At 64.9% G+C, this 24,574-nt stretch overlaps 1 protein-coding gene across 8 annotated transcripts; it reads right to left on the minus strand.

The window, feature by feature from the left end:
• Window positions 1–2,563: 2,563 nt before the first annotated feature.
• On the minus strand, window positions 2,564–15,035 carry ARFGAP1 (ADP ribosylation factor GTPase activating protein 1). Of its 8 annotated transcripts, XM_032878803.1 has the most exons (14): window positions 14,898–15,034; window positions 11,966–12,029; window positions 11,686–11,795; window positions 11,323–11,494; window positions 10,768–10,868; window positions 9,977–10,063; window positions 9,423–9,519; window positions 7,879–7,935; window positions 6,699–6,731; window positions 5,859–5,888; window positions 5,000–5,056; window positions 4,492–4,551; window positions 3,873–3,949; window positions 2,566–3,069 (listed from the first exon to the last, which is right to left on the minus strand). In XM_032878803.1, exons 2-14 carry the CDS (start codon window positions 12,023–12,025, stop codon window positions 2,727–2,729), a joined length of 1,284 nt encoding a protein of 427 aa, XP_032734694.1. In that variant the 5' UTR covers window positions 12,026–12,029; window positions 14,898–15,034; the 3' UTR covers window positions 2,566–2,726. The 8 variants fall into 8 exon arrangements, with proteins under 8 accessions (XP_032734698.1, XP_032734697.1, XP_032734694.1 ...); XM_032878807.1 differs by lacking the exon at window positions 4,492–4,551 and having other exon boundaries at window positions 2,564–3,069; window positions 3,873–3,943; window positions 14,898–15,035; XM_032878806.1 differs by lacking the exon at window positions 4,492–4,551 and having other exon boundaries at window positions 2,564–3,069; window positions 14,898–15,035.
• Between the last annotated feature and the right edge of the window lie 9,539 nt (window positions 15,036–24,574).

Below are 24,574 nucleotides of genomic sequence, written 5' to 3' on the forward strand. Positions count from 1 at the left end.
TCCCCAGCTGATGCAGGGGGGTGAGCCCCCTTGACCGTATCAGTTGGGTCAGACCCAGCAGGACCGGTGGGATGGGGGTGGTGCACACCAGACCGTGCAGAGGGTAGGGCCCCAGGAAGGCCGCAGCTCCGGGTGTGAGGTGCCAGGACAGTCGCAGCACCAGGGCTTGGAGGCACGGTGGCTTGCTGGATGACTAAACGGGGTGGCAGAGGTTGACCTGTGTTAGGGGCATGGCCCAGAGGAGATGCAGAAGCTCACGGGGAGGCCCAGAGAGAGCAGGGCCGGCCTTCTAGCGCACCTGCCAGTCAGTCCCAGCACCCTCCACGAGGGGTCTGCAGCAACCAGGAACCCTCACCGTATGGTGGTCGTACAAGTCCCTGGTCAGCCCAGTATCCTGGAGCTGGGGCCTGGGGGGAGCTGCATGCAGAAGACCAGAAGGCTTGAGGGCAGCCTCCTGGCCACTGGCCCAGTCTCCCCGCCAAGCTGGCCTGAGAGGCAGAGGGCTGGCTAGCCAGCACGGGTGGGTGAGGACCCCTGGGACCCAGCCGGAACTGACCCTGGGACTGTCCCGTGTAGGACCCATCCCCCTTGGGACCACGCCCCACCCAGATCTGCCTCCCGAGACCAGATGACCATGGGAGACCACCCAGAAGAGAGCTCTGGAAAGTGCACTCAGCGTCCCTCGGCTCCACGTCTGACCGCTCCCCCGCGGGGGCCTTCAGCAGCGCGCAGGCTGAGATGGACGGCGCGGGGCTGCCAAGCACTTCTGCCCGGGGCCAGGTGAGCTGCTGCGGGCCCTGGGTCCCAGGCCGACACCCGCCGGAGACCTCCTTGCCCTCCCACCTGCATCTCCGGGAAACCCCCACCCCTGCAACCACGCTGGAAGCGGCCTTTGGGCGCTCACCCGCATCACTGCACCACTCTGTGCCAGCGGCCCTGCCCGGGAGAGGACCAGGGAGGTGCTTGAGCCCCAGCTCCCCGTGCGGGGCCCCACCCTGGACCACACCTGCACAGGAGCACCTGTCTTTGTCCGCGAGGGGACTCGGAACGCCACGTCCCAGCACCGCAGAAGGGGGTCTGGGGAGCACAGTACCCCTGCCCGCAGACATGTGAACACTCACCACCACCCTGGTTACTGAATTTGGCATTGAAGGGGGCTCCAGGCCAAAGGCAACTCACTCCCAACGTACCATGGCCTCCAGGACGAGACTGCAGAAGAGAATGCAGCCTGGGCCCCGCTGAACCCACCAGAGCTGCAGGCAGAGCCAGAACTCCCACCCCCCCGGGTGAGGGCCCCGGTGTGGACTGGGGGTGGTCACCTGATGCTCGTGCTCCCTGAGCACCGTCACCCTGGGATGCTAGGCCCCGGGCTGGCAGACTGACCTCGGGTTCAGCTCTCGGTCTCCCCTCGGGGCCAGCAGGCTGCCAGCTCAGTGACCGAGCCTCTCAGGCAGCAAACACACAGCTGCTCCACGCTGGCTGTCCCTGTTCCTCCGGGGGTGTCAAGCCAGAGCTGTGGGCTACTGTGCTGTTCTGGACAGCCCCCTGGTGACTGCCAGCTCAGACACACCGCAGACTGACCCTTCTGCGGGGAGGGCCTGTCCTGGGACATGAACGGCTGGTGGCAGCAGAGCTCGTGGTGGGCACATCTGGCACCCAACGCCCAGTAGAACCCAGGCACATGCAGTGCCTGGTCAGAGAGCAGCGGACAGTAACGCAGGGACCAGAGGAAGGGGGTGTGGGGACGGAGCACCCAGCACAGCTGCGGCTTGCGAGTCCATCAGACCGGTGGTTTCGGGAAAGGCACCTCGTCCATACCGGACTGTGACTGTGAACAAGGGGGTGGTGGCACGGGGGACACCAGGTGGTCTCTGGGCACACGAGGAGACCCACGTCACCACGAGCCAAGCCCTGGGAGCAGAGCACAGTGCTGGCAGAGACGCAGGGGCGGCAACCCAGCCCCACGGAAACGTTCCTTGCTCTAGACAGGTGGGAAGACCTGGACACCACGCAGCTCCTCGACGAACCCTGGCGAGACCACCCCGCTGACCCGCACCCTGACCTGGGCTCAGGAGACGCGTGCCGGCTGGCCTCCCCCTCCCGTTTCACTTCCACGTCCCCATTTCTCAGCTGTCTGTGGTGTCCTCGGCGAGCCCCCTTGGCTCCGGTGGGCCCGTGCTTGTACGGACAGAGGACCCGGGTGTCGGGGGCTGTGTATGGCCACGCGCGGAGATCTGGACAGGCAACACAGGAGAGCAGCCCGGCGGTGACACCAGACCTGGCGGTGACACAGCCGGGGGCGCCCCGGGCACATCCCTCACGCAGAAAAGCTGGCCTGAGATGAGCCTGGGCCTGACATAGCAGAGCACACGTGCCTCACACCCAACACAGCACGACTGCGCTGCGACCACTCGGGAGGGTTTATTAGGGAGGGCATCGACCGGAATGATGGCTTAGGGGCAGACCCGCCCCACCCGTGTCACCCCGGCCAGGTTTCTGCAGGCTGCCCGAGAACCTCAGGAGAGCTGGGACGTGGACCGCAGGGCGGCACGTGGCCTCCGCTGCACCGTGGCCTTGCAAGGCCGGTGTCCGTGCGAGCTGGCACCCTCCCCCCACCCCCACAGCTCCCACCCAAGGTGCTGTCTTCACGCGACGGCTGGTTTCTGGGGTCGGATGGGAGGAAGTGTGGGGCAAAGTGCAGACGCAGGGGCTGGGGCGCCGCAGGCCTACCAGTCCTGGTTGTCCCAGCCCTCGTCCACCGGCATGACGGGCGGTGTGGCCTTCTTGGCGGTCTTGGCTCTGCCCTCCCCGCTGCCCCCCCAGGCCTCCCCGAGATCACTGTGGTCACTGTTCTTATTGGTGGACGCAGAGCCCGAGCCCCACACATCCCAGCTGTCCGAGCTCCTCTTCTCGGCAGAGGCGTCCGCGCACGTCCAGCTGTCGCTGCTCGGGGACCTGTGGCCCTTGGTGGATTCAGCACTCCCAAAGGTCTCCCAGAAGCTCTGGTCCACGGTGCGGTTCAGGGCGTGGTCTCCCCCGCTGTTCTGGTAGCTCTGGCCCTCCAGGGGTCTTGGGAAGACAGAAGGACACTGAACAACAGCCCCAGCCACCAGGCCGTCCCTCGGTGTTCTCCCCCAGACCCTGACGCCCACGGGGCTGGGAGATGCTGTCTGCTTGGGCTCCATGCCAAGCTCCATGCTCCACCTCAGAGCCAAGGGGCACAGAACCTGCTGGAAGCACTCGGGCCTCCTGCCACCATAGTCTGGCTGGGTCAGTCCCACCCCAAAAGGAGCTTGTCGTGGAGAACAACGTACAACGCCGGTTTTCTGCAGTGACTAAGGGAAAAGGGAGCCCTGAGCACGTGGGCCCTGCCTGCGCTGAGACAGAGGGGGCCCTGCAGAGCCCCCCAGTGGAGCTGTACCCCGACCAGCGCAGCCACATGGCGTGAACCACTAAATGGTGTGCCAGGAAGCCGTGGGGCCCCGTGAGCACAAGAAATGTGTCCCCTCCCCACCCCACCCACCCTGCAGCTGGGTAACGGGAAATAGCCAGACCAGGCTTCCCGCAGACAGGCCAGGAGGCAAGCCCAGAGCGGACGGTGAGCGTGAGCGAGGGGACAGGGCTGCCGAGGGCCCCGCTGGCCCCACCTACCCCGACCAGAGCAGGGGTCAGTGCAGGCACCCCTCCCTCCCAGGCCTCCTCCCTCCCTCCCTGCCCCGGGCAGCAGCAGTTACCACAGAGTTGGTATCTCTAGGGTTCTGGGGGCTGCGGTGATCCCTGCTCCCCAAAGGGGAGGACATGCTTGTCCCCCAGGGGGGATGCCAACTGCCTCCCAGAGACCTTGTGCGAAGAAGCCCAGGAAACCGGCGTACCTGTCTGAAGGGTCCTCTGCTCTCCCAGAAAAAAAAGTGGTGACGTCCCGCCATCCCCTGCTGCCTACCCCCTGGACCTGGAAGGGGACAGGAGGTGGCAGCTCAGGGTGGGTTCTCACACATGGGGTCCCGCTCCCAGACCCGGCAGAGCTTAGAGACGCGAACAGCACGGCCGGGCGCAGGTACACGGCGGCGGCGGTGGCAAGAGGCTCTGGGGCTCAGTGGCTTGAGGAAACAGCTTGTGTGCGTGGCCCCTGCAGCCCACGCAGAGAGGGGCGGGCTGGGCTGCAGGGGACACGCACACCCAAACCCGCCTGGAGGAAGACGGCAGCCGAAGCCCGGCCAGCCCCCAGCATGTCAGGAAGGTGGCACTCACCAGGGAAGAGCAGTGGCAGCAGAACGAGGGCAGAAGAAAAAGAAGCGACAGTTAGCAGACGTGACAGACCCCCCCGGCCGCTGTCCCCACATTCCCCAGGTGCCCACGGCAGCGTCTCATGGCACCTCCTCACCACTCCGCGGACCCTGTGGCCACGCGAGCGCGTGGGGATGGAGAGCCCGGGCCCTGGAATGTGGAGACTGGCTTCCGGCCGCGCCCGAGCGCCAGGCGGGCCTGCCCTACCTTGGACGCCAGCTGAGAGACCCCACTGGACACATCGTCAAAAAGCCTCCCCTCTTTCACCTGCGTGGGTTGGAACAGCGCCGTCAGCCGAGCGGCAGAAAGCCCCCATGGCCCGTCCGACAGAGGCCAGCGCTAGCCGCACAGACCCGCCGCGGCAGCTGTGTGCGACCCCGTCGCCCCGCGAGAGCAGAGGGGCCGCCGACACCAGCCCAGGCCACTGCAGCGCGGCATCCTCCGCAGGGGAGGGCACCACCTCCCGAGGCCGCGGCCCACCGGGGGTCCTCCCTGGCTCCGCCAGCCGCCTCTGCGCTGCCCACACCAGCCCCACCCCGTGGGACAGAGCGCAAGGCTGGGCCTCCCAGAGCCAGGGGCCGGGGCCCCGCGGGACGCGCAGCCCTGGCGGGACTCGGAGCTGCTGGAAACCCCCCCAGCACCAGCTGCTCCCCTGGAGCGCGCGCCTGCGGGGCTGGGGAGGAAGAGAGGGACACTCGGCGTGGGGCTGCGTCACCTTCTCCTGCGCAGGTTTGAGGACGTTCTCGTTCAGACTCTGGCCCAGCTCTGAAGCCTGTGTGAGGAGAGGGAAGTCAGGCGAGCCCGAGCGGCGTGTCGCCCAAGATGCCGGTCAGCACGGTGGCCGCGAGTTTGGCCAAGCAAGGGAAGGCGGGAGACGGTGAGCAGTCCACTGGCACCCGGACACCCCGTGCACTCACGGCAGCCGCGGCACCCAAGGCCCCCTGGCTGTGGGGTGGCCGGAGACCACTGCTCCAGGCCTACTTGCTCCGGAAGGAAGGAGCCCAGAGCGGCAGCAAACCCGGTGGCCACCCGTGAGTCTTCCCGTCAGCGCCCACACAAGCACCTCGCATGAGCACAGCCACCTGCCGGCAGGGCACACGCCACCCCCCTTAGCTAGGGCGCAGGCAGGTGCACCCCTCCAGCAGGCACCTGCCTCAGAGAGAAGAGGACAGAGCCAAGGGGTGGGGCAGCAGCAGGACAACGGGGCGGCTGAGGAGGAAAGTTCCGAGCAGCAGCCTCAGGGGACGGGGTAACTGCACCTGCCAGCGCCTCGCCACAGGGATGACCCTCCTTCCGCTTACTCAGCTCGAGGTGACGGAGCCGGGAAATGAACCTCCTGCCCAGCAGGAGCCGTGCCCCCTGGGTTCTGGACCCCGGGCCCCTCGTCAGGGTCTCAGGTCCCTGAACAGCACGGATGGGCCGGATGGGCGCCCAGCGGGCTGGCGAGGCGCTCTGAGGGTGAACGCACATAAGCGAGGACACACACAGGCCACGGTCCAGGGAAGCTCAGGGCAAAGCACGTGGTCGGCACGGAGACCGGGAAAGGCATGCACGAGAGCAGACCTGGGCCTTACCAGCTCGGGCTGCTGCTTGGAGCCCCAAAACTTTACCCAGACAGCAAGGGAGCGGGTTGGGGCGGAGGAGGGAGAGAGTGAGTGAGAGAGGGAGCGAGCACAGACTGCAGGAGCAGCGTCGGGCGGCACCTAGGAAGCACCTCCCGACAGCTTCATTGGCCTCACGCGCCTGTGGTGTCACCCCAGCAGAGGTCCTCAAAAGGGACCTCGGTGTCTGCTTACTGCCACGCCTCACTGCTTTCCACTCCCAACGTACAACTTCCAAAACCACACACGCAAGCAAGTCAAGGGCCCGAGACAGGGACAGGCCAGGCTCCCACACCAGCTGCCACCCCCACCCCGGGACAGCCTCCAGGGCTTCTGCCTCTGGCCTTAGTCCTCACGCCTGGAGCACAGGCGGTCCATGCCCTGCCACCACCTGGGGACTGCCACAGCAACCGACCGAGATTTAGGGGAAAAAAAAAGAACCGCCAACACCAAAACCACTGCCCACAAGAGAAACCAGGAAAGGAGGGGTAGCCTGTCCCCACCCACCCCACACGACCTGCAGCCCCGGCCACACCGGGCGTCCTTCCACCCGCGGGTGACGACAGCGGACAGCACATGAGCCTTACTGCTTCCGGGTGCCTCAGCCCCGCAGGCCCTTCCAAGCACAGCTTCTCACCCTCCCTGCTAACCCACAGGCACCAGAAGTCACACACACAGAAGCACCCCTCCCCGAAGCACAGGCCCCAGAAGGGCAGACCGGGCAGCGTCCAGACACCGACAGGACAGGACTAGAAGTTCCAACAGCATGAGACACGAAAGCACAGCACAAAATACGAAAGCTTCCTCTGTTACCTTCTGACTTGCTTGAGATCCAAATTTGGTTGCCTGGAAAGAAACAGGGGGCTTTGAGATTGCCAGTCTTGATGCCGGACCCCCGGCTGCACATCCCCAGACCCCAACAAACGCTCAGCCCTAGCCTGTCCCCTGCCAGCCACGCCCTCCCAGCAGCTCCGAGGGGCCCAGCGAGCTGCACACTAGGCCACGCCTGCTGTAGGAGCAGCACGTGGCACACAGGCCCAGGGGAACAGGTCCAGCGTCAGGGGCGGCCACCCCGTGGCCCAGACCATGCCACCTGCTTGGCACCCAGCATGTTCCCACCCCACAGCACCCCATAGCGCAGCACCCCCATACACTTTCAGAAATGAAGAAAAAAGCCCGTCCACAGGTGCTCCTGCTGAAAGGTGCCTGGACCTCCTGGCTGGGGCCCTGCAGGGATGAGGCCCAGAGAGAGCCAGCAGACGCCATGTGCCAGAGTGGTGGTACCACAGAGCTTGGCGCCCGAGGCCGGGCTCCTCCGGGCTGGCGGGGGAGGATGCAGGGGACTAGGGCCCACGGAGCGCACGGAGAGACATCCACAGTGCCTTCGTTCTGGCCTGGAGCCAGCCCCGGGCCCTCCCTGCTCCAGGTCACCTTCCTCACCAAGGCCACCCTGGCCTGGAAACCTGCTGGACGTCCCCGACAGTGTCCCTCCGAGCTGACGTCCCCAGACAGGCTTCTGCCTGCTCTTTTCCAAGGTCCACGCCCCACCTGTGTGTCCTGACTAAACCCTGACCCTCCCTCGCCTGGGCGGAGGAGGCGAGGGGCAGAGAGAAGTCCGACTGCCCGAACCCTGCCCCATGCCCAGCAGCAGAACCGGAGGGCTGCGGGACCACTCAGCCTGCAGGACCGACAGGCCACACCAAGCACAGCCCAGCTCTCCTCTCAGGCGCCAGGCCCTCTGCACAGCGCTCATCTCCAACACAAACACGGACGCCCAGCTCGGAAGCAGCGCACGGCAGAGCCCTGAGATCTGCTGCAGCCTCGGGGACTCAGTGGAAGCAGAGCGCGGCCTGGGCCCAGGAAGAAGCCCTGAGGCTGGGAATGGCCTCCACCCCTCGTCAGAGCCCCTTCAAGACCCCTGTCGGGCCCCGGAGCCCTGACCAGCACAGCCCATATGGGCCCCGCGGGCAGGCTGCTGGGCTGGGCTACTCACCCCCTCCTTAGCAGCGGAGGCAAACTTGCTGGCTCCGGTGGTGAAACTGCTCCAGCCCTGGGAAGAAGCCACAGAGAGGCCACGTCGAGGTTCCACAGGTGACCATCCAGGCAGGCTCTGCCTGCTGTGCCATCTGCCACTCAATGAGGAGCTGATGGGTTCTGCACCCAAGCGCTGCAGAAAGGCCACCTCCGGGGTCCCTTCCCACAGTGGCAACCCTGCCTCCCAAGGAGAAAGGCCCTCCGGCCGTGGGCACATCCGGACGCTGCGGCAGCCGGGGCAGCACGTGCGTCCATGCCGTGCTCCGCCTGACCATCCAGACGGCCCCACGTGCACACACCTGCTCGTGCCTTTGCCCTGGGCCCTCCACCTCCCCTCGGAGGAGTTGGGGCCTGACACCTAGTCTGCAGGCAGACCTGTTCTGAGTTCGAGATCTTCCCCTAAGCCCCCAAAGCCAACTGAAACTACCGAGACCCATACACGTCTCCCTCAGAGCCCAGCTTCCCAACACAGCCTCCCCCGCCACCCCCACGACGAAGCAGAGGAACCTTTGTGCTCAGCAGACAACCACGTTCGGCTTTTTCGGGGAATTAAAGACCCGCAGGAGGGGAAGACAAACACAAACTCGCTGCATTTGGTGGGACCTGACTTCATAACCTCCCAGGCAGCAGGCTCCGGGCTGGAGGCAAGCCCTTCCTCCCTGGAGAGGGGACCCTGGCCGTCTGGGGCCCCAGGAGGCCTTCCAGCAGCCGCCACCACGCAGCTGTGGAGTCACGGCCGTGAGGTGTGACGGAAGTCCCAGCGCTTTGGGAATAGCACGTGGGCACGGATCAGAAGGGACAGCGGACAGCAGCGCTCAGATCCCCCAACCCGTACTGGGGACGCAGAACCCTGCAGCAACAGCGGACACACGGGCACTCCCGGTGCTTCCTGTTTTCACCCTCCCGTCTGCTCCGTCGGCATTTGCGTCCCCACAGTGCCCCGAAGACCCCGTCCTGTGAGCGCGGACGACGTCTCCTCGCCTTCTCACACGCACGGCACACGGCCGGGACCACTGCCAGACGTCGCCGACCACAGCCCCAGGGCTGCAGCGGGCCCACGGACAGCACAGCAGTGAGCGAACGTCGTCTAAGGCCACAGTAAGTTGCTTTGGAAAACAGTGGTTTGACCTGAAGCGCTGGGGGCGGGGGGTTGACGGGGGGACAAAGCGCAGGGCCGCGAGCGCCAAACCCAGAGGGTATGACAGCCAAGCGTGCAGCTTCGAGAGCTCACCGGCGCGGGGCTGGCGGGCAGAGGGCCCGGATCGGCTGTGCCCAGTGCTCTCGCAGGACAGGAGGGCCGGAGGGCCCCGCACAGGACGTCGTGCTTGGAAGAGATGGGCCCGGTTAACCGGCAGCGCACGCTCTATAACGAGGTCACTGAACAAGTACGCGCGGGGGGCCAAGCAAGTGCGCCGGTCGCAGAGACAACTTTGCCGAGGGACGGGAGGCATCCCGCAGGCGGCCAGCCGGCCATGGGCCTGTGGGGCAGGGCGCGGTCCTCACCGAGCACAGGGATGACACGGCGCTGCTGAGGAAGTCCTCTTCCCTCTTTGGGGGTGGCACCGTGTTCCCAAACCCCACGTAGCGGTTCTCCTGGGCCCTGGCAGGGAGACAAAGAGCAGCTTGCTCCTGAAAGCCTCACGGCGGGAGGCGCCCAGGTCCCGGGCGGAGGTGAGAGGGCCCCAGGGAGGACGTGCGTCCACAGCAAGGCGGGCACACACGTCGGGCTCTCCTCCGGGAGCTCTGCGTCTACCCGGGGAACCCCGGCCAGGCCCACAGCCGACAGCCGGCTACCACGAGAAACGTCGAAGTGACCCAGTCTGACAGCCCCGGGGACAAACCCGCTTGCAGGTCAGGCTGTTCCCAAAGAGGAAAACTGGTCTTTCTTCCCCTGAATGTTAGGGTTCTCGCCACTTAAAACCACCCTGCAAACCTGGGCTGGCTCAGGGATGCCACAACCAGCCCCGCGTGTCGCACGTGGGCTCCGTGCATCTTGCTCACAGAAAGCAGAGACGCCCGCCCTGAGGGCCCGAGCCCCCTGCTGCCCGGGGGCTCACCCCTGATAGGAGCCCAGGTCATCGTTAAGCCAGTCTTCAAACGCCTTGTCTGAGGAGAAGCTCGAGTTCTGTGGGTGGCCAGGGGCTCTGAAAGGGAGAGTCAGAGGTCAGGGAGGCCAGCAGAGGACGGACAGGCGCCCGAGGGAGCCATGCGGGCCTGTACGCTGTCACGTCCCCCTGGTCACACCTGGGCTCCTCCAAGAACAGAGTACTAAGGCCAGCCGGCCTCCAGGTCTGTCTGAAAGGTGGCTTAGGCTCCGCTGGCAACAAGCGCCTGCCCACACTGGCAGGGAGGCAGCGGAGAGGCTGGAGGGACGGAGGCTGAAGCAGGCACATAAAACACACGGTGCAGGGCTGCGGCGAGGTTCCCTGGGCACCCATGGTGCACACAGGGAGCCCTCTCTGGACCAGTCACCCCAGAACACCAGCCTCTGACCCGCGAGAGGATACAGGACGTCCGGCACGGGGATCAGCCAGTCCCCATCGTACCTGCGGCAGCCCTGAGAGCGGGCAGTGCTCGAGAGGACAGGGGAGGTGAGCGACACTCAGCCAGAGCGTTTCCTCCAGAGACACATGCGTGTCACGGGGATGGCTCTGGAGGAATGGGGCGGCGGCCCCTTCAACTCAGACGCAGCTTACAGGCAGCATTTTTACGGAGAGCCTGTACTGCTCCAATGACCCAGAGAGCCGTTCCCACGCCAGCACGAGGGTCCTGAGCTACGGCTAAGGTCGGGGCCAGGGCCAGGCCCAGAATGCTCTGGGACCAAACAAGAAGCGAGAGGAGTAGCTACCGGCGGGCAGTGGACGACAGCAGCTTGGGTTGTGGTGGGGTCCAGTTCTGGGCAGGCGAGGACTCGAGAGACCATTCTTGGCCTTCAGCCAGAGTGGCCACCTGCCAAGGGGACACAGACGTCAGACGGCCCTGGACTTTCAGGAGCCATCAGTGCTGTCACCCACCCTAGGGCTCCCAGGCTCAGTGGCCACGGGCGGGGGCTCTCTGCCACAGGTCAAGCCGAGACAGGCTGTCACTCTAAGCAGCTGTGCTGGCGAGTTCCCCGTCAGCGGCTCCAACCCCTAATGACGCGCTGCGTCCTCGGTGTCCCAGCACCACATACAAGGGAGCCGGCACACGACACTCCCCGGGCGGCACGCCTGATCTTCAACCCCGCTAACCAAGCGCCCACCTGCTTCCCCCCCGGTGGGACAAGACGGCCCGTGCGTCCCATCTGGGGACAGACTGCACAGCCCTGCGAGCATGTCAGAGCCCAAAGGAGAAAGCCAGCTCCCAAAGCCCTCAACACAGCCAATGGGCAGCGCCTCGGCACCGCTGCTCAGCCAGTCCCTACCTTGTCCCTGAAGAGCGCCGCGGCCTTGCTATTGTACTTGTCCTGCAGGGACCAGCAAGGGTCATAGTCCTCCTGAGACTCCAGGAACTCCCGGAATTTCGCATTCCCTCCAGCTTTCATCTTCTCCAGCTCCACGTCCTTCCACTTGTCCATGGTCACAGAGCGCACGAAGCTAGAGGCCAGAGCACCAACCTACTCCTCAGCACCGGGCGTCCGAGAGCCCCCTCCCCAAGCAGGCTGTGACTCTGGCGCACGCACTGCCCGCGACACCCTGTGGGCACGCTGAGCTGACAAGCAGCATGTGTCACCCCGTCACCGTGCCCTGACAGGAGGACCTCAAGGCACGGGGGGCAGGGCACTGACCTGAGGTGCACCCCCAGCCCGCGGTGCTTCCCTGAGCACTCCAGGCAGATCCAGATGCCGTAGGTCACGCTGACCCACTGAGGGTTGAAGGCGCCACACTCAAAACACACCTGTGGGGACAGCCACGTGCGACTCACCCAGGCACTCGGGGCCCAGGGACCCCAAAGACCTGACGGGTAGCCCCAAGAGGGAGCAAAGGAGAGGCTGGAGCCACACTAAGGGCAACGGGGAGGGCTCTCAGCGGTCTGCTGAGTCTCAAAGCACCCGAGCCGACGCTTACGCTGTTTTCATCCTGCGCTCGGACTTCTTTCAGAACCTTCCTCGTTCTGGGGCTGGCCATGATGCTGCAAAGGAGAAACACAAAGCTGTAAACTCACCAGTAGGCTACTTCACAAGAAAACAAAGGAGTGCGACCCACGACCACACAGAGCCTCAGGGGAATCCCACGCGGCCGCCTGGAAGCTGCGGGGTCCCGCCGCAGCTCACTACGGGCAGCACCGGGGAGCCGCTCACGGGAAGAATCTGCCTGGGGTCTCAGCTGTTGAGCGTCTGCCTTCGGCGCAGGGCGTGATCCCACGGTCTTGGGATCGAGCCCCGCATCCGGCTCCCTGCTTGGCTGGAGGCCTGTTTCTCCCTCTGCCACTCCCTCTGCTTGTGCTACCTCTCTCGCTGTGGCTCTCTTTGTCAAATAAATAAAATCTTAAAAAAAAAAAAGAAGAAGAAGAAGAAATCTCCCCTCCGTGTGCTAAGAAAAACCCAGAGCCATCTGCACGGTTCCAGCCAAAGGCAATGCAGAAGTTAAGAATACGGTAACTACGGGTGTCCCCTTTGTGCAGGCCTCCTGCACCACCTGCACCACACACCTTGTAAGATGCCCCAGTGCGTGACGAAGCCTGCGGCAAGGGGTGGTCTTTCTACAATGTACACAGACTGGCTGCTCAACCTGACGGCCCACCTGAGAGGCCAACACGTCAGACTGGGGCCAATGAACTTTGAAGACACGGAACCCCAGTTCTCTGCGTGCCTCTCCTTCCTTCCACTCTGCAGCCTGTGGCATGGGGCCAAAGCGGTAGCCCCGACCGCTACGTGCAAAGGCTGGTCCGTGAGAGGGTCTGCGGGGCAGCCTCCGCAGGGCCATCCTGGAGGGGGAGGTGGCAGATGGCATGAGCACAGCAGGGCACACCTGCCACCATGCCTCACAGGGACACTGCTGGGGCACCACAGCCCCTAACTCAGGCTTAAGAGAAACACCACTTCTGTCCTTACAGAGCTCCCAGTTTTGGCAAAGCTCAAGTTCAACCAACAGCCCACTAGAGTCACAGCCAGGAAAACAGATACAGCGGATTGAAGCTGGAGGAGGGGGTGGGAGGCAGCACGGGGCTGTCCTGTGCACACAGCCACCCCTCGGCCCTGGGTCCCAGGCCACTCTACCGCCACCAAGACACAACCGCGTACGTGCCCCTTGGGACCCTGCCCTTCCCTCACTGGTGAACAGAGCCCGTGAGCCGCAGCCCCTGGCTCTCATGGCAACATGTGCCTGCTGCACAACATGCAGGGGCCCTGTAAGTGCCTCAGAACTGGGTGCCCGCCCGGCTGCTGGACACCTCATGCGGCCAGCCTCTCCGCGGAGTGAAGCTGGAGCTTTCTGTTGACGCGCAGCGTGAACGTTCCCAGAGGATCTCTGCGCCGCACCCCACCTGCAACCTCAGCCCACAGAAGTCACGGGCAGAAGCCCTGACTCTCCGCACAACCAAACTCTCTCCGTCTGGAAGGCCAGGACTCCTGCGTTCATCAGTGCCCACTCTGAAGCTAGCTGGAGGAAACGACACATAAACGTCGCTTCGGTTTTCTATAACTGAGGGACAAAACCCGGAGTTCACCTGCACCTCCTCTGTGCTCTGCAGTTTTCTGGGCTGCTTGTGACCGTCCACCCAAACCACCGGATCTCCAGGGCAAACACCCGAACACAACACCCTGGCCAGGCGCGGTCTAGCGGGATAGTTTCATCACACTGAGGTCCATGTCCGCACGTGAAAGGCATCAACAGGCGCACACACACGTGCAGAGACATCGGGCTGGATCTGAATTCAGAGCCCTCCGCACACGCTCGTCTCCCGGCGGCCACGGGAGAGCCCCCTGTGGGCTGGTGTGCGGCCCCGCTGTCTCTCCAGAGAACTGTGCCTTCCCTTGGAGGTTCACATCCCGGTCAAAGGGCGCCGGCAAACAGAAGTCAGAACGGGGCTGAGCGTGCTCTGAATTTCTGATTGTGTAAAATGAAATCAGGCAGAACAGCTGTTTGCAGAAGGACCAGCAAAGTGACGTGTGGAAAGGAAACCCCCTGAGGACCGGTTTCGGACTCAGACCCTCCACCTCTCTGAGATGCTGCCTTTGAGACGCGCACGTGCATCTTCAATTTCAAAGCCACAGATAACGGTTTGTCTTGAAAAACCATCCAAGAACTCTTCAACGCTTGAAACCGAGATGGAAGAACGCGCCTCCGGCGAAGGCGCAGAACTCAGCAGCCGCTGAGCCGCTCGGGGCGCATCTTCTTGGTTCACCGCCAAAGCCCCTTGTCAACTGCGCGGCGCTCAGCCCTGAGGCTTGGGCTCTGTCCGCGCCTGGGCCGGGTACCGGGGATGGCTGACGGGCCGCGCGGGTGCCAGGGCTGCCCCAGTGGGGAGAGTGTCGGAAACCGCGGAGCCCCCAGAGCACCGCCCTCCTGCGCGGACGCACGGAGCTGCGGGGAGCCTGGGCGGGCGCGTCCGGGAAAGCAGGCCCGGAAGCCCGGCACCCCGGGCCAGCACCGCGGGCGCACGGTCGCGGCCCGGGAGCGGCAGGAGGCTCAGGCTTACCCGGAGCGAGCACCACGCCCTCCCCGCGCCCTGGTCTGCGGGGGGCCCCGACCGGGGACCGAGAAGGGCCGCGGAGCCGCTGCCTCTCCGACGGGGTCGCCCACCGCGCCGGCCGCCCCCGTCCCCGCCGGACCGAGCCCTCGCTTCCCAGGGCGGGAGCCCCTCAGCCTGCAGCCCCGGGCCGTCGGTCTGGTCGCTGCGCCCCTACCGCGAGCGGCAGGGGAGCGGCGCGGCGCGCGCGGCCGCGGCCGCCAGACGCTTCCAGGCACCGAGGTGGGGGCGGCTGCCGAGGGGAGAGGCCGGGGGTCCGGGCGGGGATGTCCGCCCCAGCGGGCCGGGGGCCCCGGGCCACGCCCTTACCCGGCAGGGCCCGGACTCGAGCCCGCGCGCCGAGATCCGCCGGGGTCCACCGGGGTCCGCGGGGGGTCGGCCGGCCTGGGCGCGCCGCAAGCTGCTCCGGGGACGCGCGCCGGCCGCCCGCCCCGCCGCCACCAGCTTCCGGCTACGTTGCGCCTCGCGGGGCATCCCGGGAAGCCGGGGGGTGGGGCGGGCGGCGGGGGCGGGACTTCCGCCTTCGCGCGTCAGCGGGAGCGCGGCACGCCCCTGTCGCCGTGGGGACGCGGAGGGCCGGGGGCGGGGCCGGCGGGCGCGGAGGATGCACCTGCTGCCGAGGGCACGGCTCCGGGCCGGTTCGGCCACCGGGGGCGGATCAGGAAGGCGCTGCGGGGACCGGGCTCCCAGGGCAGGGGAGCTGGCCGAGTCCGGCGTGCGGTGGGGGCGATCCGGCAGGGGAGGGACCGCCGCCCTGAGCCGGAGCCGAGCCCTCGGGGCAGGCCGCCGGGGAGCGGGGGGAGCGGATGTGCGCGGCGGGCGGGGCGCGCCGGCCGCAGAGTGGGGCGCGCGGGTCCCGGGCCTGACCGCGCCTGCCGCGGGACGCAGTTCGCGGGGCTGCCCGGCGCGACGGGGGTCCCGGTGCTGGACGGGCCGCTGGGCGCTCTCCGGACGGTCCGTTCGGCGCAGCTGCGGGAGCGGCCTCGTGGGACGTGCTTGTGGAGCAACGCGGCGTCCGTCGAACGTCCCGCTGACCGGTGCAGCCGCCGCGGCCCGGGGCGCAGCCTTGCCCCCGAGCCAGCGCCGTCAGGCCTGGTCCTCCCGGAGGTGCGTGCGAGGGAGCGCGGCTGGGGTCTGTTTCGCTGCAGTGTCCCGAGGGCCCCACGCTGGGTGCCGGCCTGGCCCAGGCGCCTCGTACCGACAGGCCGCGCCCTTCCCTCGGCGCCGTGTTCCCCGATTCGTGCGTGTCGCGGCCGTCAGCAGGTGACCCTCGTGATCGCGGACGGCACCCGCTCATGCAGGGCCCGCCTGGCCGGACGCTGGAGCCACTTTGAAGGTGTGGACGCCGGGAAGGAAGTGGCCTTGAAACCCGGGCGCCAGTCTCGGGGCGCACTGTTCGCTTCTCTCGCTCCGGCGCCCGGAAGTTAGGTGGCGGTGCGGCGGGAGGGTGTCCTCTGGGCTCCAAGCAGAACTGCCCAGCGGCCCTCCAAACGGTCGTGGGGCTTCCGGCTTCTGCCCCACGGAGGGTTCCAGTTGCTCCACAGCCTTCGACACTGGGGACTGCCAGTCCCTTCAGGGCAGCAGTCGCGGTGGGCACAGTTGGGGTCTCTCTGCGTTTCCCTCCATCCGTGGCTGAAAGCTGTCCTGCGTGCTCGTCTGAACTTCCACCACTCCCAGCCTGCCTGGTGTCTGGCTGGCGGTGAGGACCGTCTTGCAGCCGGAGGGAACCCTCAGGAAGGAGCCGCTGGCGTTCAGGGAAGGAATGGGCGCCACTAGGGTCTACACGGTGGCAATGAGACTAGATTTCAGCACAAGAGCCTGTGGTCAGAACTGTAGGCTCCACAGGTTCACACAGAGAGAGCTGTGTGCTGGATTTCCAGTGGGCTTCTTGGAGGAGGTGGGCTGGGAGGGGCAGAGGATGTTTAAAAGGAGAAGAGGAAAAGGGAAGGCCCTCCTGGGAGGCAGAACTGGAGCCAGTATTTGATACCCACGGACCAAACACGCAGTGAAGGCGGAATGTTCAGGTTCCTGAGCACCAAGCGGAAGAGTTAGCCCCCCGCCCCGCCCCCACTCTGGGAGGCCTGGGGCTGTGGTCATCCCGCAAGGCAGGTCCGTGGAGCCGAGACCCGAGGGGTGGCCTTCCAAGGTCAGGGCTAACACATTCCCTCACGGCGTCTGGAGCTGTGGCCTCTTCCCGCGATCTGAAGGCTCTTGCAGTGTCCACACAACAGGAGACAACAGGGACAGCAGCAGAGTCTGGGCAGGGGAGTGGTGACGTGGAGCTGCACACTGACCGTGTTCTGTTACTCCGTCGGCACTGTTCAGATGACTTATTCCTTTGGAGCTGCTGGCATCGGTTAACTTTCAGTCACAGTAATCCGGTGTTGCTTGTGGTTTCCTCCCCAGGCTGGGAAGCTCTGGATGGGACTAGAACTGAAGGGAACTCCTGGGGCAGTGCAATGAAAGCCCCACAAAGCTGTAGGGCGTCAGGCTGCCACACAAGCTGGGCAGAAAGGAAGTCACTGCGAGCCGGGCAGGAGGGCAGATCACCTGTGAGGCCGCTGTGGGCCCTGGCCCCAGTCTCCCCGCTGGTGAAAAGAAGTCTGCGATTCCCCTGCAGGCCAGGAGCCCACACTTCCTGAACACTTTCCAGAGGCCAGGCCCTGGGCTTGATCAGGACCTTGAAAGCGGCATAGCCCCCATGCTCTGACGTTAACCCATTGTTCAGATGAAAAAACTGAGGTGTGGGGGCACCTGGGCGGCTCAGTCGGTTAAGTGACTGCCTTTGGCTCAGGTCATGATCCGGGAGTCCCGGGATGGAGTTGGGCATCAGGCTCCCTGCTCAGCAGGGAGTCTGCTTCTCTCTTTAGCCCTCCCCCCCACAACGTGTTCTCTCCCTCATTCTCTCAAATAAATAAAATCTTTTTAAAAAATGAAAAAAGAAACTGAGGTGCAGAACAAAGAAGCCATTTGCTCCAGGTCCAAAAGGCAGTTTAATGGTGACAAGGTGTGCACCTCGCTTTTGTACCACTCTCCTCCAAGTACAAGAAGGCAGGGGTGTGGAGCTGCGTATCCCCAGGGGGCAACCGGGTGTGTCTTTGGATCAGGACGCCCAGCGCCAGTCTCGGTGGCCTTGTCTGGACCCCAGAACGGGGTCTCCAGCCAGCGGCCCGCAGAATGGCAGGAAGGAAACAGCTGGAGCTCCGCAGGGCCAGTGAGGGCCACGCGTGTGCACGTGCCTAAGTGTACGCGTCTGTGAGCGTGTTTGTGTTTGCATGTGTGCGCGTCGTGCACCCGTGTTCGTGGGATGTGCATGTTGCCGTGTGTGCACATGCGTGTGTGCCCTCGGAGCTGTGACGTGGAAGTGCCCACGGACGTGTGTGCCGGTGCGAACGCGCTTGTACGCATGTGCACGTGCGCGCGTGAGTGGGGCAAAGGTGTGTGCAGGCAGGCTGAGCGAGGGTCCGCGCCGAAGGCCGGGTGGGCTCAGGTTCTCCGTAGCGAGTCACCCAGCTGCAAAGCGACAACAGGTGCGGCTTGGGGAGACAGCCAGGGCAGGGGCCACAACCAGGGCTTCCTTGAGGGGCAGGCCCCGCTGTGTCCGCGCTGCACAGCTGCCCAGGCTCTGACGCAGTGCCCGACCCCGGCCCGCGGCAGCAGCTGGCGGACGCAGTCCCAGGCCGCTCGGACCCCTGGGGCCCCGGGCTCAGCGGCAGTGGAACGCCGCCTGCTGAGCGCGGCAGCCCCAGCCGCAGGCACTCGTCCAGGGCTCCGGACCAAGGCGGGAAGTAAAGGCCGCCTCAACCCTCCCTCGAAGCGCGTCCCCGCTGCGCGTCCCAGGTGCAGACCCGCGCGTCCGTGTGTCGGACGCCCCGCGCGGACCCGGCGGTTCTCTCTCGCGGCCGCCGGGAAGCGGTGTGGAGCGGCGCGCGCTCCCGGGCCAGCCCGGACCCCCGCCCTGCCCTCCGCGAGAGCGCCGGCCGCCTGGGAAGCTCACTGCCTAACCTCCGAGGAGCCTCGGGGAGGGGCGGGACCAATGCGCATCCTGGAATGACGTTCTGATCCCATCAACGGGGGGTGGGGGGGAGGCTCCAGGGCCACCCGAGAGGTAGTGCGGGCCTCGGCGGTTGCCAGAGCCCACGGTATCACTCTCCACTCGGCTTATCTTGGAAACCTCCTGGGTTGGGCCCAGCTGGGGCGCAGGGGTGTTTCACACACCTGCCAGGGAGGGAGCCTCTGGGCCCGCAGGCCCTCCCCGGACTCCAGCTTAAGCCCGTCTTGAGGACACCAGGGCCCTTGCTTGTTCACTGGAACTGTTTTTGAGGAAACATGGCCGGGGGCTGAGGAAGCTGCAGGGGTTCCCGGGAAGGCCTGGGGCCAGGACCCCCTGGGACACAGGGACACACTCCCGTTGAGCAGGCAGGGCGACCTGGGGGGGGCGGGGCGGTGCGCAAGCTGCGCTGTGGCCTCTCAGTGGAGGCCAAGGGGAGGAAGACAGGCCCAGCAGTTTCTCCCCTCTCTCTCTTACCTCTCCCGTGCTCTCAGTCACCACCTGTGGGTCGCACCTTGTCACCCTGACCCCAGCCAGGAAGAGCCCCACAGCATGGCCGGCCAGTCCGGGACTCGAGAAGGGGCAGCAAGGCACCGTTCCCTGTGGGGGCTGGGCCGCTGCCTTGCAGAGCTCCCTTCTGGCCCCCGGAGTGGGAACCATCCAGGGGAGAAGGCAGAGGCTCAGCGTCACACAAGGTCACACAGCTTGTGCTTGGGGCTGTGGGACGAGACCCGGGTTTATCTGGCGTAGAACCACTGTGCCCTTTGTCCCCTGGGCTCACCCACTAATGTCAGGAATTCACTCACCATTTCCTGCCCAGGCACCCCCCAGGCACTGTGAGTCTCCAGGATAAAGTCCAGTTGTCTGGACTTGGCACTCCTGGCCTCCCAGGAGCTTGGGCTCTGGTCTGGTGAGTGCCGTGCCACCTGTCCCCGAACGCAGGCCTTCCTCCCTGCTCTCTGCTCGTGGGGATCACACCCACTCCTCTGCGTCCTCCTTCCTGCTCTGCCCCGCCCACGCCCTCCTCCTCTCCCTGTCATTCAGTGTCCCTCACACAGAGGTGACTGGAGGTAAGCTCCTGAGGCCCAACTGCTGGGTCCCACTTTGCCACCAAGATCACAACAGGTTCAAACCACAGTGGGCAGGAACGGGCTGAGGCTGGGGGGGCGGGGTCCATTCACCCACACGGCCAGGCAGGGAGATGAGGAGCTGGAAGGATGCACCCCTTGCTCCAGGATGCCGTGCGGGGCCTCTTGGGTCCCGGGGCTGGCCCCTCCAGCGGGTTTCCCAAACCAGCCTACGAGCAGCACCTCCCTCTGTGGTGCTTCTCCCTCATCTGCCTTTGCAGCAGGACCTCATTCTTCCCAAGCGCAGACCCACGGTGGAATTTCTCTAACCAGCCCCGTACTGCAAACCGGGGTTCTGTTATCACCATGATCGCTTTGTCACTAAATAAACCCACTAAGCTGGGTTTATTGCCCTGCAGTCCCTTCTTTATCCTAGGGTCCCAAGATGCAGCTTCCAAGGCTGCAAACTCCCTGGTTCACATCCACCTTTGTACCAGCATCCCAGCAAGAAGCCTGGCATTCCCTTGGATTGGACTACCTTGGGTCATGCGTCCACTTCTAAGCTAATCAGAGGCCCAGAGGATGGTCTGTCCAGCCTGTGGCATCTGAGCCCCAAGCTCTAGCCCTGGAGCCTCAGGGGGAGGTGGGTTCCCCAGGACCAGAAACCTGAGGAGGCAAGACGTGGGAGAGCGACCAGTCCATGTACCCACACTGCCCTGCAGCCCACCTCAGGGCCCACAGGGGACCAGGCCAGCTTCCCCCAGGAGAGGTAGAGGCAGGGTGTTATGTTCCCCTCCGTGTGTCTAGGGTGTAGCGTGAAGCCGGAGGGGACAGCTAGCGTGATCCACAGGCTGGTGGCAGGTGGGCGGGGCTCAGCCTGTTTCTCTGTTTTCTCGAGGTCTGGCTGTCCCTGGAAGGGAGAGAGACTGGTAAGGGGGACGGGTGGGTTGCCAGGAGAGGTGGGACCTTGGCCTGGGGAGGGGAGGAGAGAGCATGTGGCCCAGATGTGGGCATGTCCAGTTTGGGGCACTCAGGGAGGCCCAAACGGCTGACTCGCAGAACAGGAACAGCACCAAGGACCTGGAAGGGAGAGGGAGCACGGGCTGGTGACACCCCAGGAGGGACAAAGAGCTGCTAACTGACCCGCACCGACCCCGAGGCCAACAGGACCTGTGAGGTGTGGATCAGAAGCGTGAAATGTAGCCCAGTCCCGATGGGGGTGCTGAGCGGGCTGCCCGCTCCCTGTGTGCGTTCAGGGAGGCCCGAGAGCCTGCGTTCTTAGCTCCCAGGCCTGCGCCAGCCATCATGGACGGAGCCTGCGGGGGCCAGCCTCCTCCCAGGCGCCAGGGGCTGCTCCTTCCAGCTGCCAGCGGCAGAGGTGAGGGGCACCTACGCTGCCCTGACCCCGGGCTCCTGCTGCACTCACACAGGCTTGGAGTCCAATCCCGTCTCTGCCATTTCCGGGCTGTGGCAAAGTCCCCGGGCACCCTTGAGCCTCCGTTTCCCCATCTGTAAAATGGGGACATCGTCAGGCCCTCCCTCGAAGGTCCTGGGATGGAAGGGAGCCCTACAGCAGCTCTGCTTGGGCAGCTCCTCTGTGCAGGGCCTCCTGCCACTTGTCACCCTGGGGACAGTGGACGAGAGAAACAGAGGCTTCTCCAGGGGCTCTGGAGAATAAATAGAACCAAGGAAGTGAGAGGGTGTCAGCTGGAGCCCTTCCTGGGCTGCTGAAGAGAGGGCTGCTGAGTCCTCCCTAATGGCCCCCAGACACTGACCTCGTGCGACGCTTATGTGCCCCACGCCAGAGCCTCCGCTGCGAGAGACAGACAGAGATGAGGAAGGGAGAGTGAGCATATGCCAAGAACTAAACGGAGGGGGAGGCTGCTGAGCTCTGGAAGGACAGTCAGACAGGCCTTGCAGACCTGCTTTCCTTCTCCTTGTGCTTTTCCTGCTTGTTTAATGAGCTAAACGCTTAAGGAAGGAACCCCAGCGCCCGCCTCTGCCCTGCTTTCTCTCTGTGATCCCCCAGTCGCCAAGAGGAATGACGAGGTCCCCAAGGAGACCCCCGAGCGTATGCTCTGGGCTCTCCTGGAGACCATCCGGGAGCTGCAGACTGGGACTGCATGAGCTCTGTGTCCGGCTCGTCCTGTGTGTGACCCTGGGCTGAGGCTGGCCTCCCTCAGGCTCCTCTCTCCACAACAGGAAGCGTCACCTGGCCAGGGTCCCCAGAGAGCACTGTAGATGGAGCAGACAGTGGTGCGTGGGGTCCCCAACTTACGTATGAGCCCAGCCACCCTACCCGAGGGCCTGGGACAATGTGATGGTGGCACGCAGGCCCGGGGACATGCATGCTGGGGCCACCCTGGGGGATGGACAAGGCAGACTAGGCAGCCCCCGAGGATCTGAGCTCCAGACTGGGGTTGGTGTGGCCCAGAACCCACTGCTGCCCTAGGCCAAGGACGGAGACCCCAGAGCCCCAGCCACTCCAGGGCCACCATGTGTCTCCGTGGTGACACACTCTCCAAGTTCGGTGCAGTTCATGATGCCCTCTTCCCGGAGGCTGGGCAGGGAGGCTGTGCCAGGGCCCCAGGGAACCCAGAGCACCAGTCACCAAGGCCCGCTGGCTCTGGCTCTTGGCTTTCTGCGATCTGCTGCGGGCAGAGCTGTGCGGGACACAGGGGCAGCCGGCCCAAGGTGCCAGGCCGGGAAATTGGCCTGGACCATCGGGCCAGAGGGGAAGGAGATGGGTTCCCCAGCAAGGTGGGGGGGAGTGTCAGTGCATGGGGAGGTGGAGGAGGAAGTCAGCGGAGGCGTGCTGGAGAGGGGTGGGTGTGTGCAAGGCTGTTTCCACGAATTAACAGCCACCTTGGGGGAGAGATGCCCCATTCGAGGTCTTGTTCATCAAGGGCCCTGAGTCCGGCCCGGGAGCTCCGAGATGCTGGAGGAGGAGAGATGTGCTCTGACCCAAAGGGCCCGCAGCTCTTGCCTCTGAGCCTTGGGCAGGGACCCGCTGAAGGGCAGGGCTCTGTGCTTCCCAGCAGCAGAAACCCACTGGACCACCTGAAGCCCAGGAGCTTCTCCAGGAAGGACAGGGGAGCCTGAGGAACAGGCTTGGTGCACAGACCAGCAGCTGCTGGCCGCAGGGACCTATGCTCAGCTCAGCACCTGCAGTCCCGTGTGAGCATCTGACCGGCCACACTCGGCCGCGTGCCACCCCTGTGTCTGAACCGGCCCAAGTGGGAGGGTCCAGAGTGCACCCCAGGGACCCCATCAGTGTGTCCCCCTGTGTTCTGATGCCCTGAGGTTGTGTGTGCATAGCCTTGTGGCTTCATGGACGCCCCCATCCGTGTGACCTCTGTGAGGACAGGCGACCCCCAACAGGAACCCGGGTGCTGTTGGGAAAGCAGGCCCCAGCACTGCGTGTCTGCCTCGGAGGGCAGAAGGTGGGGGCCAGACATGGGTTCAGGCTGAGAAGCTACCAGAAGCAGTGAGGGCATCACTGTGTGCCCGGCTGGGGTTGGAAGGAGGCCACACTGATCTGGGGTGTTTGCGTCTGGATGGAGCCAGGATTCCAAGGATCCTGTGGTTTGGAGGGGGCGTGGCGGCATCTACTGGGGGGGACCAGGGAGCGGGAACGTGGCCGGGGACATCAGTCGGGGGGGTGAAGCCCCCATGGGGGAGAGTTTGGCACCTGGAACACCCCTGAGGAGGCTCCCAGGGGCTCGCACCGGGCTCCCCTGCAGGTCAGGGACACAAGCCCACCCACATGGGAAACACATCGCATGCTGTTGGTGGGGTGGGGGGACCCTCCTTTCAGGGCAGGGGCTGGGCACAAGCAGAAAGGGGCTCCCTCTTTCTACTCTTCTGTGATCACCCGGAGAGCGGCCAATGCCATTATCTCTCAGAGGAAGAGCAGAATGACCACCACCCACTGGGCGGCCTTGACCCGGTCAGGAGGCAGGGGCCAAGCTGCCTGTTCTGCGTGGTTCTGGGGATCGGCCTCTGTTTTTCTGGGAGTGTCTGTGGATGGTTAGAAATTTCTCCCAGTTTCTTCTGAAAACACTTGCACACGTGGCAATTTCCGTGGCTCCGGGCGTGTGGGAACGTGGCATATTTTGATAGTGAGGGTGAGCCAACCCCACACAGGCCTGGGCGCGTTTCCTGTTGTTTCTGGTGCAGGGCGGGAGGGTCCAAGAGAGCGTCCCAGAACCTCCGTCCGGCCTCTCCGAGCGCAGCCCTCGAGCCGTAGCCCCAGGAGACACGTTCCTAATGCCCGGAATCTGTGAGTGTGACCTTTCTAGGAAAAAAGATCTTTGTAGATGTGATCGAATTAGGGATCCCAATATGAGATTGTCTTGGGTTCCCCTGGGGGGGGGGGACTTACGTGGTGTCACAAGTATCCCTATAAGGGACATGTGGGACAGAGACATAGAGGAAATGCTACCTAGGACAGAGGGGGAGGGACACGGCCACCAGCAGCCACAAGAGCTGGAGGTCCTGGCTGGATCCCCCCTCAAGTTCTGGAGGGAGCACAGCCCCACCCATACCTTGATCTTGGACTTCCGGCCTCCAGATCTGTGTGAGAATAAATTTCTGCTGTTTCAAGCCCTCCGGATGGTAGCAAGTGAACACAGCAGGGTTACGCGGCGGAGGAAAAGGAAAGCACGCACGCAGTGCTCGCCTGAAGAGCCCTGCTGCCCGGCAGCTCCCCGCTGGGCACCCCCAGGAAGAAACAGCCCCACATGTGTTGAGTGTCCGGCTCTCCCCTCTGGAAGTCAGGGGAGTCTCCCTGCCCCCGTTGTCCTAGACCTGCCCCTCCCCACAGCCACAGCGACAGGGCGGTGTTGACATTTCCAGCCTCGTTTTGA

This window comes from Lontra canadensis, unplaced genomic scaffold, assembly GCF_010015895.1.
Source record: "Lontra canadensis isolate GAN:19392208 unplaced genomic scaffold, GSC_riverotter_1.0 scaffold65, whole genome shotgun sequence".
Classification (NCBI taxonomy): domain Eukaryota; kingdom Metazoa; phylum Chordata; class Mammalia; order Carnivora; family Mustelidae; genus Lontra; species Lontra canadensis.